Raw genomic sequence first — 15818 nt, forward strand, 5'->3', positions numbered from 1 at the left:
AATGTTTTTGAGCAACACACCATACTATGACGTTTTTACAATGATGGTTCTACTATGGAACCAGTTTGACATGTTCAGGTGTTCTTTGTGTAAAAACTCAGAGATTTCAGGTATCAGAAGGTGGTTTTCAACTTTCTTTGTTAACTTTCTGCTTCAACTTTAAACTAAATTTCCTTGACTAACCCAGCCCTCTGGACTTCCAGTAAGCTGTGTTCCTATTGGCTGTCCAGGTGGCAGCTTGGTGTTATCAGGAACACCTGAGCAGCTCAGTGTCTTCCTGCTTTATGTGGCTGCAGCCAAACATTTCCTCTGCTTCTTTCACCACTGAACTGGGTTTGTCTCCATTGCTTTAGTTTGTTCTTTAGGCATTGGTTTGCAGCTTCCAGCAGTAAAATCGTCTTTAATGTGTTTCTTGGTGTGTTTTAGGGCTTTGTACTGGATAGTTGTCTTGTGTGCAGTGATTAGTGGATTTGGTACAGCTGAGTTGTGTCTTTATCTTGGCTGTAGTGAGTCTTTAGAGGTTTCTGGTCAGACACATTTTGTATTCTGGTTTGTGAACCCACGATGGTTGTCCAGAAGGTAAGAGTTCCTGTCCTGATTCTCTGTTCTCAGATGTTCTCTGGTAGGCTGCAGGAGACTTTAGCGTTTGGGTTGTACTAGTTTGGTTTTTGTATGGTTTCATTTGGATGACTATCTTGAGGCCCCTCCATGTGGTTTAGTGAGGTTTTCTGGAACAGTTCTACAAAGCAACCTGCAGCAGAAGAGACTTTGAGAGTTTTTAGGAAGTTCTGGAGACCAGACTTTAGAGCAGCAGAAACATTTGTCAGCAGTTTGAGCAGGAGAAGGTGAGCTTCAGAGTAGAAATGAGACGGAAACCTTCTTGATCCGTGTGGTGAGGTCCTGTACCAAGAGTTTGAGCAGGTTGTGAAGAGTCTGTAGTTCTTTGGTCTGAAAGCACAAGAAGAGTCGACTCATTAAAGGAGAAAACAGGAGATATTGTTGGTTTTTCTGTCACTCTGCAGTTTCCAGTTTCCTTAGACTGAATATCAAGTTTATATTTTAAATGATTTCCCATGTGAGCCCAAGAAGACTTCAATAAACTCCCTTCATCCCCTGGACACCACATATTTTATTACCATGTTAATTTTTTTTTTTTTTTTTTTTTAATGTTTTTGAGTTTTAATCATAGTTTTAGCATAGTTTTTTTCTCTTTACTTGTTTAGTTTTGTAATCTGTGTGAAAGGTGCTAAACAAATAAAGTTGAATTGATGAACTGAATAATTGACTAACTCATGATTGTGACAACAGAATTATTTTCGTTGTGATTTAAGGGTTTATTTCATTTGTAAGGTTGGGGTTAAAATCTTGACAGAAAAAGAAAATTAAAGAAATAAACTACATCACAAAAAGCAATTAAATCAAAGGAAAAAGGTGTTTAATATAATAAAACTTTTAAAAAGTTTTATTATTAAAGTGTTTTTTAAATGTTTAATATTCTTCTTGTTTAATTGTATTTTTTAAATGTTTAATATTCTTCTTGTTTAATTGTATTTTTTAAATGTATTGTATGTAATTATCTAATTCAATATTTTGTCTGTTTAATATAGTTAAACATTAAATACAATTAAATGATATTAAACAGACAAAATATTGAATTAGATAATTAAACAAGATACAATACATGTAAGTATGAAATTAAACAAAATTTAAAAATAAAAATATTAAAAATTACAGATAAAATATTTTCGATAATTACACATTTAAAAAATACAATTAAACAAGAAGAATATTAAACATTTAAAAAATACAATTAAACAAGAAGAATATTAAACATTTAAAAAAAAATACAAAACATTTAATTAGATCATTAACCTTTAAAAAGACAAAACATTTAATTAAAAAATTAAATGTTTAATTAGAAAAATACATCTTAAAGACAATAAAACATCAAATAGGAATTAAACAGAAAATACAATGAAGCATTTAAAAAGAAAGTTAAACATTAAAAGGTGGTAAAACATTTAAAAAGAAAAACCTTAAAGATTTAATCGAAAAATTAAATATTGGGAAAGAAAAAAAATTCAAACAAGCTGATAAAACATTTGAAAAACCAATTAAACATTAAAAAGACAAAACATTTGGAAATAGAATCAGACATTAGAAAAGCATAAAAGGTGAGAAAAGAGCTAAACTAAACATTTAAGAAGAATCAAACTAAAGACAAAACATTTGAAAAGACACCAGTTAAACTTTAGAAGATCAAATTAAACAGAAGAGACAATAAAACGATCAAAAAGAGCAAAAACAGATAAAGTTCTTAAAGCGTATTCTAGTCTGAAATGAAAACATCAAGTTGTTTCTTCAAACATTTCCTCTTTCTATGTTCTTGGTTTGATTGTGGACAGATTTACTAAGTGCTCATTTCAGAAAACTGCTTTCCAGATAAAGTCTACTAGTAGTTGAAGGCATCGATCAAACTAATGTTACCTTCTGATCTCCACAAACTTTACTGTTCAGTGAAGAGAATCAAAGTTTGTTCAGGATTTCTAAAAAAGCCACAGATGAAGGTCTGAGAAGAACTCAGATGGATGGTCTAAATGTGAAATCAAGACTCATGGTCACAAGTTTTAAGGCTTCTGTTAACCAGAAAGTTCAAACTAACAGAGAAGTACTGAGAAACTTTTAAGATTTCAGTCCTCAGACTGTCTGAAGGTTCAAACTAACAGAGAAGTACTCAAGAACTGAGAAGATATCAGTCCTTGGACTGTCTGAAAGTTCAATCTAACAGAGAACTACTGTGGGACTTAGAAAATTTCAGCCCTCAGACTGTCTGAAAGCTCAGGTCCTGAGGACTCGGGAGGTCTGGAGGCTTGGAAAGTCTTGGAACTGAGGGTTCCACCCTCCAGCACAAAGGCTGAAGTCCAACCTCCTGAGAAAAACGGTCGTCGAAACTCAAGTTAAAAAAAAAAACTCGAAAACGACAAAAAATAGATGATAAATGCGCAAAAAAAAGAAGAATTAGTATCTGAGCGTATAGCTCAGGGGATAAGAAGACAGACTACCAACTGGAAGGTAGCCGGTTCAAGACCCGCCACTGGCCTTTTTCTTTCTTTGTCTTTGTCAGAATTTTGAGAAAATTTAAGAAGGGACTGGTCTTGAACCAGCGACCTGCAGCTCCATAGGCAAATCCTTAACTCACTGAGCTACAGATCAGATAAAAAGAAATAATTTCGTCGTCCCTTTGGCATCGTAGTTTCTGAAGTCACCACATGGGTGGAGCCAAGGCGGAGTCTGGGTGGAGTCAGGGCGGAGAGTAGGTGGGGAGGTGGGTGGCGGCCTCCCCCCTCTACTCCCCCACCTCCCCTCACCACCCACCACACCTTCCCCCGCCTGACGAGTTCCTCGAGTCTTCACGAGTTCTTCGACTCTCGACAGGTTTTCCCGAGTTTCTGGAGTTTCCACGAGGTCGGAGGCAGAACAAGTTGTCATGAAGAGGTGTTGAAGTCGGCCAGGATGGACTGACTTTTTATAGCGACTAGAAGAAAGATGACTAGAAGAGCAGGTCTTTAACCACCATCCATAAAATCCATGGAGTCGACTCCAGAGAAATGAAGGGAGGTCAACTTTTATCAACCTCCATCCAGATGTTCAACTTCATATCTTTACTTGGAGATTTTTAGCACCACAAACCTTTAGTATCACACTTTATTATCATTTATTAGGACTTTCATGGAATCCACCAGCAGATTTAGTTTTTGTTGAGAAACTTTATTCTTGTCGTGGGACTGCAGTATTTAAAACTGTTCCTTCTATTTGACCTCATGTTTATTAGTTTTAGTGGAGAAAGTTATTTTGTCGATTAGTCTCTTAAAAACCAAATAATAAATTGGATTAGTCAAGAAGTTTAAATTTCTTACTTTGTCATATTTTAAATATGACAAAAAATATAAAAAATAAAGCGTCTTGAGACAATTTGAACTGTAATTGGCGTTATATAAATAAAATTGAATTAAAATAGTGTGTATCTTGTAATGTTGGAGTAATTCAGTCATATATGTTGGAAAACACATTTTCTTTGTCCATTAATCTGTTGATTTGTTTTCTCCAGTGATTCATTTCTTGTTTTGGTTCATAAAATGTCAAACCCAAATATATTCAGTTTACTGTCATAAACACCAAAAAGATTTACATTCATGATGCAGGAATCAGGCAGTTTTTCACTTTTTATCTTAGTTTAGTCAGAAAGATAGTTGATAATGTGTGAATTGTTGCAGCTTGTGAGCCGTAAAAGGTTTTAATCTTTGGGGCCGAGTGTCAAAAAACATTTAGAAACAAACATCAACAAAACACTCAACAAAGATTTGAACATCATTAAAGGGAAATCCAACTTTTGCATGACAACGTCAAATTAAAGGACATTTATTTCCAACGTAAATGTGTGATATTCATCCTCTGGAGCTTTCTCTTCACATCGTCTTCCACCTGGACTGGTTTGGTCGGGAGCGTGTGCAACAAACATTTGAAAAACTGCACTTTACCATCAATGAATGACACTGAAGTTTAATCGCTACATAAATGAGACTGAGTCAGGATGTGCTGCTCTGTCATTAACTCCTAAGTTTAGGGAAAGTTCAAACAAAAGAGGACAGTTTAGATAAGACTTGAGAATGAGCTTATTTTGAACAAACATCTTAGACTTTCTGAGCTTCAGCACCTCTAGCAAGATATTTTAACAACAAGCAACTCAAGAGATCCAGAAGTTGGAGAGAGTTAGTTTTAGCTGAGCCAAAGAACATGTGGGACGCTAACCTAGCAAACATTTCAGACTTTTCTCTGTGAATTCAGAGAAATAATTTACTATTTAATGACAGAGCTACACATCTTAACTCAGTCTCATTAAAACTGACTCTAATTCAGTGTCATCCATCCATATTAAAGTGCAGTTACCCAAAATGTTTGTTGCATGAGCTCCAACAAAACCTGTCAAGGTAGAAGGCCACTTTGACAAACAGGAAGTGGAAGATTCCAAGCAGATTTATAGAAGGGGGAACCAGACTGTACTAAGTGTGGTCGAGTATAAAGGGGTGTTTAGTGGGTTTTTAAGGCTGATAATGATTATTAGTGAGACATTTGGAGTAGATATTCATTTGCAGTAAATGAAAGTATTTAAAATCTTGGAGTTAAACTTACAAGAACACAAAGTCTAACAGAAAACTTTGTTGATACGTTTTTGTTTTGTTTACAGATGTTAAGTTAAAGGAGTTTTATTCGTGATGTATAACCAATCAAATCACTCCAGAAGAGCGACCACAGGTAGATTAAGGTTCAGAGCCAAAGTAGCGCCATTTTTAAATGTATTTATTACCGTAAATTGGTTAAAAATAAAACACTGATAATCAGTAAATCAGTCAGCCCACAATTACTACAATTCTCCAATGTATGTCTCTTTCCTTTGACTTGTTATTTGTACAATATACTATAGATATGATGGCGTTTTTTCATATCAAAGGCTATACTATGATGTTTTCTAAGAGACATACGATGCTACTCTGGTTGTTCTGGCTCTGGGCCACTGCACTCCTCCTCTGTTGTTTTCTGGATTGTACTCAGCTGCATGCCTTCATCCACTCGGCCTCCGTTGACTCGTCCCGCCTGCCGTCTCTGGAGCTGAAGCTGGACTGGAACAGACCAAAGTACAGTCCAATCACGATGCCAGCTGCCTCTCAAAAGGCTCCTTCATCTGGCAGGTGGCGGCATTTCTTCTGAGGGGAAGCTGAGCTGGCCCGGCAGAACTTTGGAGATGTGTTCTAGTGGTTGGTGGATGTGTGGGGAGATAGAGGGACCTTTGAACTGTTCAGAAAGGAAAACAGGGAACTCATTGGTAGTTTTAGTTTAGGATGCTACTGCGGTGTGTTTTTGGGGTTGAAGAGGTGAACAGGAAGAGTTTTTTTTCCCGTATTGATTATCTTTTACTTTGTTCCTGGTTGGAATGCCCATCAATGTCAACATGAAGTTCACTTTTAGTTCTGTTTATTTACTTTTATTTTACTAACACCCATTTACTTTTAACCCCCTCACATGTTGTGTTGTTGTAAACTTACTCTTTCAAATAAATACTCGTCTAACCCTCTGGAAACGAGCGTTTGGACTGTTTTTGTGTTGCTCCTCATCTACTTCAGACAGCCAGGACAAAACAATGTTTTGTGGACCAAAGGCTATACTATGACGTTTTTAGAGCGACATGCTATACTATGTTTTTAGAGCGACATGCTATACTATGACGTTTTTAGAGCGACACGCTATACTATTGCCTTTTTTAGTTGACATATTACTATGACTTTTTTTGTTTTAGTTATTTTGTTGTTTTTTAGCAACATATTATGAGAATTTGAACAGTTTTAAAAATTACTATACTTTTACTTGTGCAATGAAATATTATTCTATGGCATTTTTAGACGACATATTATACTCTGATGTTTTCTTGAATAACATACTATTTTGACAATATACTGCACAATGAAATTTTTTGAACCACATATCATACATGACAATTTTAGGCAACATCCATCATTTTGTGCTTTATGAACCACATAATAATCTGTGGGGTTTTTTTTGCCGACATACTATACTATGAACTACAGGCCATACTATGTTATTTTTGAAAAGTATACTATACTTTGACATATTCTGAACTTCATCCTATACTATGGCGTTATACACAGAGTGCTTTGGTTACATGTTGATTTATAATCTAGATTTTTTCTGTTTTGTTTTTTGACAGGATAACCACAAACCTGACCGTGAACACCGTCGACACCCACCTGAGGGAGACGCTGCCTAAGATCTCAAGGCTGCTTGGTCGTGGTCTTTCTGGTCCTGCTCCAGAACGCCTTCATCAACTACATCTTCTTTTGAAGAGGCCCTCAGATGCTGCAATCTCTGACCTTAAGGAGGAACTGCTACTTTCACTCTGTAACGAGACGGCGGTTATTTTAAAGACCCAGCTCCTGGCAGCTTTGAGTGAAAATTTAACATCCATCAAAATGGAACTACAGACAGTTGAATCTGAGCTGTCAGTCAGTATTTCAAACATCAAGTCCGACCCGGCTGCCCTAAAGCACGCTGTAGGTGAAACGGAAACTTCACTCTCCACATCACCGACATCGTCACACTCCAAAGCAGAGCACCTGTCTGCTGAACTTTTAAAAGTGGACTATAAATGTGAAGAATGTGAGCAGCAGCAGACTGTGAGCAGTGGAACAGATGTGATCAGAAAGAAGTCATTTTCTTTTTTCCTTTTCTTTATGGTTGACTTGATGCTGTCAGATGCAGATGTTGGAGCTGATTCTGATCTTTCAGGATAAAAAGCTGATTTTCCTTCACAGACTTTTCAGGAAATTATACTCTCAGGTTTTCTCTGCTATTTATATTTTTATGATCTGTGATTATTTCATTATTGTAAAATAAAGTTTGAGGCATAAAGACTCATTTAGTTATTTTATTCCGGAAATCTTTGATGTAGCAGAACTAAACTTCCATTTTCCTTCTTGGACTTCTGATGCTAGAACTAAACGTATCTTCAACATGGATCCTCTGGTTTTAATGAATCAGCAGCAACATCACAACAACAAATGGCACAATTTTCAACAAATTAAAGAAACTGATGTCATTTAAAACTATCAGTCTGTTTTAGTGTCAAATTAAAGCTGATTACTGACAGCTAGAACATTAACGTTACTGTTTTAATGACATTTAAGTTTCCTGAACGTTACATTAACATCAACCAGCCACAGTTTTATGAACTTAATGAACCACATTACAGGAACACAACACACTATAGCGGCTGACAGGAAACAACACAAACATCGTTAGCTTGATGCCACGTTAGCTTTAATCAGGCTCCAACTGAGCAGCTAGCTCGGTTAGCATCGCTAACATTAAAACTAATATTTACCAGATGCTAACTCTCTTCTCTGGTCAAACAGACAGAAATAAACTCCACCAACATCTGGAGTGCATGGCACACATTATATCTGACACTAAAGCTGCATATAAAGCGCAGTAAAAGCGGCACCGATACGAAAATAAACATTAACTTACCGAACTATCAGAGTCCTTTCAGTGTCTGCTGGTACAATCAGCCGAAGGCAGAAAACTGGTTAAAACAAGCTAACCGTCAGGAAAACTGTCTGTGGAAAATGTTCTGCTGCTGCACCGATAAATGAACCAACAGTTAATATATCAGAATTAATCCAAACGAGGAGAGCAGAGTCTCCGCTGTCTCCTCCATAGCACCTTTCGAGCGTGCCAGACCACACTGTCAATCAAGTAACCCCGCCCCCTGGTTTAGCAAAACTTTAACGCTCTATAAAAAAATTTTTAAAAAATCAAGATTGATTTATTTTAAGATTGGCCACCTGATCTCTCATTTTGACCATGAAAACAAACGGGGAAAAAAATTATATACAGTTTATGCACCGTACTCTGTTTGGCTCCACACTTGCTGATGACTACTTCCGGTCTCAGAAAATGAAAAAATGGCTTTTTCTGTCTCTTACTGATTTTAGTTTTTTGTTATTCTAAATATAAAATGAAAATCAAAGCATTTTTAAAATTTGGTCTATCCCTTTTTGATCATGAAAAGGAAAAATGCCTTGTATTTCGATTTTAATTTTTGCATTTTAAAACGAAAATCAAATACCCACTTGTTTTTTGTTTTTCAATACCCGTTTCAGAACAGAAAATCCAATTGCCAAAATATACACGGACCCTCAACGTAGTACAAAAAGAGCTCCTCCTCAATCAAATAAAACAGGAAAGTCCTGCTTTTACATTATTGCATGAGTTAAAACTAGAAAAAACACTGAGACTGCAGTACTCCACCAAGGCTGCTTAATTCACTAAAACGTCATAGTTTAGACATACTAAACTATGACGTTTTAGTGATAGTTTGGACGACATACTAAACTATGACGTTTTTTACACATTTTGGATGACATACTAAACTATGACATTTTTTCTAAGTTGTTTTTGGGGCCCTTTTGTTGGTTTTATTCAATAGGTAAGTAGAGAGGAAGACAGGAAAGCAGGGAAGACCTGCAGTAAACGGCCATGAGCTGGAATCGAACCTGCATCTCTGTTGCAGTCCTGTTTGCGTCACCCTCTCAACCAGTTGAGGTACCTGGGCACTTTTTTTCCACTTGTTGGACGACATACTAAACTATGACGTTTTTGTGAGATGTATAGTTACGGGCTTTTATTTTGTCACCATTCCAGCGGCACAGGAAGTCTTTATCTAAGAAGCGGTTTCTTGACATAATGAAGACGCTGTCGAAAAGTCTGAAAATTCACGTAAAGATGAAAGAAAACGGTTCCACGCTGTTTAGCAAAGGATGTGTATAAACTTAGAAGGACCTAGCTGGAATGGAGACAAGCTCTGACGGTGTTTCGTGAAGAAAGGAGTGAAGAACAGAATTTGTGTTCAAAATAATAAGGCTGATGGCTTAACGTAAATAAAGGCTTTGTGAAACATCAGGAGCTTCACCATTGTCTGGCTGGGGTTTGCTACATTGCCTGACCTAAATATGTAGCAGGCCGCTGGAATTAATGGGACTCAGAAACACCTCACAGTTTAATCATTTATTCCTTGTATGATTTCCAACTAATCACAGTCAATTTGTAGTAGGATCGCAATCATGTGATCGTTAGCGGGTAACTGACACAGTGTTCACTTGTTGTCATGGTTACAGCGACGCCATGCCGGCTGCTATATCTGGCAATGGGAAATTCTTTACAAAGCCGTGGATGCCGACTATAATCCGCATCATTGCGAAAAATTTCATGAGGTGGTCCTTGTGTCATTTCTGACTTTCCCTGAAAATTTCATCCAAATCCGTTAGTCCGTTTTTGAGTAATGTTTCACACAGACAGACAGACAGATGGATTCACAGACAAACGTACGCCGATTGTCACATAACTCCGCCGTTCCTTGGCGGAGTAATAATCTAATGACATACTGGTGCAACAGTCATGAGGGATAATGTAGTGAGTATTTTAGATTTAAGTACCTGATTACATATGTTCAAGTTAAATTTTAAATGCAGGACAGAGTGGAATATTAATTCTTTTACCACAAGTAAAGGATATTAATTCTTCCTCTACCACTGCATAAAGGATACACAAATACATCAACATTTTAGGGAACATGTTTATTCTTGCTAAGAATTAAATGAGAAAATGATCGGTCTCATGTCTGCTCAGTAATTATGAAGCTGCAGCCAGTTAGCTCACTGATTAACTCATAAAACCTTGTTTCTTTAGCCTGTGTAAAAATCAGTGGGTAAAAATGAGAAGCTGCAGGTTTACATGAGGTTATGTGTCACAGCTGGACGAAGTCACTTCCTGGAGTATCTGCTGGTTGCCTGGCAACGATTGCAGACCAAAAAATAGACACACAGCTCTCAGAAAACAGTGAACTGTCACTTTTAGAGTTTGGTTTTTGTACAAATTAAACTGGATAAATTTTAGGGATGCAAAAAGAAAGAAAGAAAGAAAGAAAAAGAAAGATTAGTTTTAGAGATGCTGATTGAGTGGATTTAGTTATATTTGGACATAACAAAGCCCACTTTCACCCTGTTTCCAGTTTTTGAGCTTAGATAAGCAAACTGGCTGCTGGCAGTGGCCTCATATTTACTGTATGGTAGCTGCTCTTTTAAATAAACCCAACAGACCAAGAGCTTGTAGAAAGCTGACATTTTATTTTTTGTTGTTTGTTTTGTTTTATATTGTACTTCATGGCTTGTAGTCTTCAATGTGACCACATGGTATGTAAGCTAAACAAAACGGCTATTCTATATATTTATATTATTTTTTTTAAATACAGAACATCATTCCATAAAAACTGTTTGCTTGCTTGTTCATGTGCCATCTCCACCTGACTGTGGCTCCCTGCTCTAAGCCCATTTGTTCTTTATAAAAGGAGACTAAAATAATATCCAAAACTTTCATTCATTTCATAATAAACTACAGTGCCCAGGTTATCATAAGAAAGAAACATGTCACCCACTGCAACAGTATGCTTCAATAATGTGTCTTATTTAGAATTTTTGGGCTTGTTTAAACAATTATTGGTTTTGATCTTTCTGTGGGGTTCTTTTCTTGTCAGGGCTCTGAAGGTGGAGTCTGTCTGCACTGTGGTTTATCAGCTGTGATGCATTAGAACAGAAGACAGTGGGAGATACAGGCGTCAGCTTTAACCACGGTTCTTATCAACTCTAGCAATAGTGCTGCTGTGGGGTGGACCCTGTCTTACACAAACAACCCCTCCCTTAACTACATACCTCAAACTAATGTAATATATGACAGCATACTTGTTCTTAGCGCACACAGACCACATAAGATTCCTCTTTGTTCAAAGCTCAGCTGATTCAAGTTTGAGTTGTGAGTCTGTCATGTGCTCTTTTCACCCTCTTCTGGCCATAGTTATTCACTGCAACTCACACTTTCCGAGCTGCACACTAAATCCATAACCTGTACAATTTAAAGAAGCAAAAATGAGCCAACCCTCGTATCAAGTTTTTATGTTTATTATCATCGAAATTGTTATTGAAACACCTTGTGCTCCCAGTAAGGATCAAATAATAAAAGGAGACTGAATGTAAAGCTCGCACAGCCGATCTGCAGACCTACTATTGAAGTCTGGGATACAACATTTGCTTTGGATTGCGCTGGTTCAGAACAAAAAAGCAGATGGTTTATGTAAAAATGAATATCATAGCAAATACCACAGTGAGGGGAGGAGAAATGATCATGTCTTAAAAATTGATGACAAAATGAACACAGTTAATGGTACGAAACAGGAGAGTGGTAATGAAAATAAAACAAAATAAAAAGTACTGTATCTGCAATCGTGATCATGCACGTACACACATATACACACTCACTTGCAAACACACTCATACGTACGGGCAGGCGCACACACATGCACACGCTCACTCTCACGCATACACTTGCACACACACAAACACAAACCCACAGATAAAATGTAGTGATTGAAAATTATGAAAACCTGGTCAAATCTAATGGTATCATACATCCACGTCTTGTGTCTGAGGTGCAGGAAAAAAAAACTAAAATGGAGATAAATTCAGATGAATAATGAAAAGCATGCCCATCTTCACTGGTCTAACCCAACCTGAAACGACCACAAACCCAGAGTGTTGCCCTCTCTATCCTACCCAAACCCCAGTCCCCACCCCTCTACTCCACCCTCACCTAGCCCATGCCCTCTTACCCTTCTCATATCAAACCCACATCCCTGCCTCACCCTCATCCGGCCTCCCTCCCCAACACCCGCCTCCCCCAAACCACTCTCTGCTGGCTTTCAGGGTTTCCACTCTCCTCTGCATTACAGACGAAAGCCTGGCTGGGAGGAGGAAGCAGGCGGCCAGGGAGAGACAAGACGGCTACTGGTTCAGGCTCTGGTCACCATTTATCAATAACACAATGTCCAGTTCAGAATACAGAGTGAGGACTGGGGGTCAAGGAAGCTTGTTGTGTGCTGAGGTTGAAAGTGGTGAACCTGTGTGTGTGTGGTGTGTGTGTGTGTGTGTGTGTGTGTGTGTGTGTGTGTGTGTGTCGGTTTTTACAGTGGCGCTGGAAAATCTCATTACGTGCTAGTCTACATGTGAGTACTTGGGTTAGCGTTGTGTGGTGGCGTGTGAAGGCATGAGGTGGGGGCAGTGGAGGTGGAGTTGGCGTAGCTCAGGGCCTTGTCCTCATCCCTCGACCCCAGTCAGAGAAGGGGGCAGGGGCAGGTTTATAGGGCTTGCGTCTTGAGCTCGATGGGCTCCCCGCGGGTGTCCTGCTGGGTCTCGCTCTCGGGGGGCCGGCTGCCCTTCAGCGTGGCCAGGCGCTCGGACAGACCCCTCATGCGTGGGAACAGCATGAAATCGTACAGAAGGGCACCCATGGCACCTCCTATCATAGGACCGACCCAGTACACCTGCCGGCAACAAAATTCACATTAATCACCTCACGTACTAGTCAGTCATTTGTGATTCGTCTGAGAGTGAAGTGAAAGCTGAGGGATTGATCGGTCTCTTCTGTCAGATTTCAAGTCTTACCCAGTGGTTAATAAAGTTTCTGAAGAGCACAGCAGGGGCAAAGGACCTAGCAGGGTTCATTCCAGCACCGGTGTAGTACATCTAAAACACAAGACTCTCGTTATTGTGTTGTGCTGTGAGATACTTATACTCATCTCTATACATCTTTATGTCTGTGTCATAAAGTTTTTCCATGTGACTCACCCCCATGAGATGTCCAATGGTGACAGAGAAGCCAATGGAGAGGGCAGCAGATCCAAGACGTCCGTTTCTCCTCTCATCAGTCACAGCGAAGATGCAGATGACGAGCTGCATGGTGAGAAAAACTTCCACAGTGGTGGCCATTCCCAGGCTGATGCCAGGCTGCAGCTGGAGATACACAAGTGGAATCAAATTAGGAGAAGAAATCAAAGAAATCATGGCAGACATTTGGTCTGAAAGCTGCAGTGAATCGGTACACTTCTGCTCTTTTAGTTTAGATAAATTAACTAACATCACTTTGAATGCAGTATTTGATAATATTAAGTTGTTTTTTTTTTTTACTATGGTTTCCTGGTTGGATTCAAAAAATGTGCATTACTGAACTTCCAAACTGATGCCAAAAACTGTAACCTATGGATCAAATCAACCTGCTCATAAACCTTTCGATACTTGTTTTCTAAAAACACCCATGTTGGTTTCTTACCATGTTCATTGCCATGTTGCCTCTCATGTTGCCAGGCGTGACCCCGTACAGCACAGCAGCCCCAGCTACAGCACCCAGGCACTGGGCAGCGATGTAGAAAATGGCGCGGAAAAGAGACATCTGTGAGCCAACCAGGTAGGCAAAGGTGACGGCAGGGTTGATGTGGCCGCCGCTGATGTGGCCAATGGACTGGATGAGGGTGGCAGCTGCCAGGCCGAAGCACAGGGCCACATGAAGCACATGATGAGGCCCAGTGGTCCAGCGCAGGGCAGCGCCCATGCCAAAAAATACGAAGAACATGGTCCCGAAGAACTCTGCAAAGACTGCCCGCCAGAAATTCATAGACCGGAACTCCCACATGGTGACTGTTCACTTGAGGCTCTCCACCACAAGAAGACAATTCTCTCAAAATAAATCTGGATGAGTCTAGAAAAGGTAAGCGTTTACCTTTTCGGTCCTCTTCAAATGCTAACAATAACAAACAAAAAGGGTCTCCCTTTTGTAGTCAGCTAACTTGGCCGACCAAACACACCCAGAGAGTCAAAACAAAACAGGATTTCAGAACGTCAACAGACGAATCCACTCAGCGGATCTTTACCAGACTGTGAACTGGGTTGGTAAAGTCAACTCAGCTGCGTTCGCTTGCCACCTCTGTCCACCTGTCGCAAAGACATAGGTGTGAGGTAATGTGGGAGTGTAGGTGGAGATCTCAGGTGGGATGAGTTGTCAAGAGGAGGTGGGCATCAATGCTAAAGGGGTGTTTCTAAAGTAGAGACGGGGATAGACAGAGTGTCCAATGGACCTTTAAGCCTCTCTGACGGAGGGGAGAGGGCCAGACAGGCGCTTTATAATACCCCCCCAGGGGCCCCAGGTGACGCCATAATCCCCCTGTAGGGCCAAGGGCGGGGGGCGGTAGTGCTGGACATCCTAAATCAAACAAACTTAACCCCTCTGTCGCCCCCATGTAAGAGAGCTAGGCCAAAAGAGAGGCAGAGAATAGAAACATAGAGCAAAAATGAATGTAAATCTATGAAAAACATTTGTTGGAAGCTAACCGTGTTTTGCAGAAAAAAATTGACGTGAAGAACTGCATTTTTTTCCCCCAGAAAATACAAGAAACAGTCAGAGTGAAAAGCAGCTGGAAGTGAGAAGTGAAAGTTTTCTTTGGGGCGTATGTCATCTGTTGACATATCATAACTGTCATAATCAAGGGACACAAATGCTGATAGACAAGGACAGAAAACACACATGTATGCACAAAGACACACACATGTACACACACCCACATACACACATGCAGATAATACAACTGGGGCCCCAGACGGAAGTACCCAAAGCTAACAGCGCTGAACTGACCCATACACTGAAATGCCTGACCCTGTGAAACCATTGTTTGTAGCAAGCATGTGGGCTACGTATGGTCAGAGAAAACACAAAAATACATATTAAATTAAAGCACACGAATAAAAATTAGCAAAGTGTTATCTTCAATTTGTAATGCTAAAGCTACAGATAAAGTTCAGGGTTAAATTTCCAGCTTCAGGTTATTGTACTGGACACAATTAAAGCCTCAGTCACAGCCAGTGATGATCAGTATTCTTAAACTAAAGGGAAGTGACAGCAGACAGTGCAGAGGCCAGGAGGTATTTGCACTAAAACCTGAACTTGACATCGCTTCAGGGCTCAGAGCCTGCACTGCACAGCCAGCGCCATGTGTTGGAGGCACGAAAATGTGGAGAAAAAGTAAATCTGGTTGATGTGTGCAAAGAAGAAAAAACAAGAACACAAACAGTGGTCACAGAAGTGCAGGAACCCCGAGCGCCACGAGCAACGAACCAACAATAATTCACATAACACAGCAGATTGTGTCTTCTGTTGTGACAGGGGCTTCTAGGAGGTGCTTGGCAGAGGTTTGCTGTATTTGTGTGTTGCGGGAGGACATACGACCGAAGCCCTGAACATTCTCAGTGTGTACGAGGCTAGGGGAAAGGGAGAGGTGCTGTAGGGCAGCGGGGATGTGGGGGGACGGG

General features: G+C 39.6%; 1 protein-coding gene and 1 long non-coding RNA gene across 2 annotated transcripts; both read right to left on the reverse strand.

The window, feature by feature from the left end:
• Positions 1 to 60: 60 nt before the first annotated feature.
• Positions 61 to 8301, reverse strand: LOC129349467 (uncharacterized). The gene is made up of 3 exons (XR_008602480.1): positions 8101 to 8301; positions 6822 to 6970; positions 61 to 948 (listed from the first exon to the last, which is right to left on the reverse strand). It is a non-coding gene; the product is annotated as an uncharacterized LOC129349467 (long non-coding RNA).
• Positions 8302 to 11569: 3268 nt separating this feature from the next.
• mipb (major intrinsic protein of lens fiber b) lies at positions 11570 to 14612 on the reverse strand. Its single transcript, XM_023293040.3, has 4 exons — positions 13789 to 14612; positions 13308 to 13472; positions 13125 to 13205; positions 11570 to 13003 (listed from the first exon to the last, which is right to left on the reverse strand). Exons 1-4 carry the CDS (start codon positions 14146 to 14148, stop codon positions 12818 to 12820), a joined length of 792 nt encoding a protein of 263 aa, XP_023148808.1. The 5' UTR covers positions 14149 to 14612; the 3' UTR covers positions 11570 to 12817.
• Positions 14613 to 15818: the final 1206 nt, after the last annotated feature.

This window comes from Amphiprion ocellaris, chromosome 8, assembly GCF_022539595.1.
Source record: "Amphiprion ocellaris isolate individual 3 ecotype Okinawa chromosome 8, ASM2253959v1, whole genome shotgun sequence".
Taxonomy (NCBI): Eukaryota; Metazoa; Chordata; class Actinopteri; family Pomacentridae; genus Amphiprion; species Amphiprion ocellaris.

Excerpts from the sequence above, each read along its gene's own strand:
- mipb (XM_023293040.3), bottom strand. The coding sequence starts at position 14,148 with ATGTGGGAGTTCCGGTCTATGAATTTCTGGCGGGCAGTCTTTGCAGAG. Across the intron at positions 13,473-13,788 it reads GCAACATGGCAATGAACATG|CTGCAGCCTGGCATCAGCCT; the intron begins GTAAGAAACCAA and ends GTGTATCTCCAG. Across the intron at positions 13,004-13,124 it reads GAAACTTTATTAACCACTGG|GTGTACTGGGTCGGTCCTAT; the intron begins GTAAGACTTGAA and ends TGTTGCCGGCAG.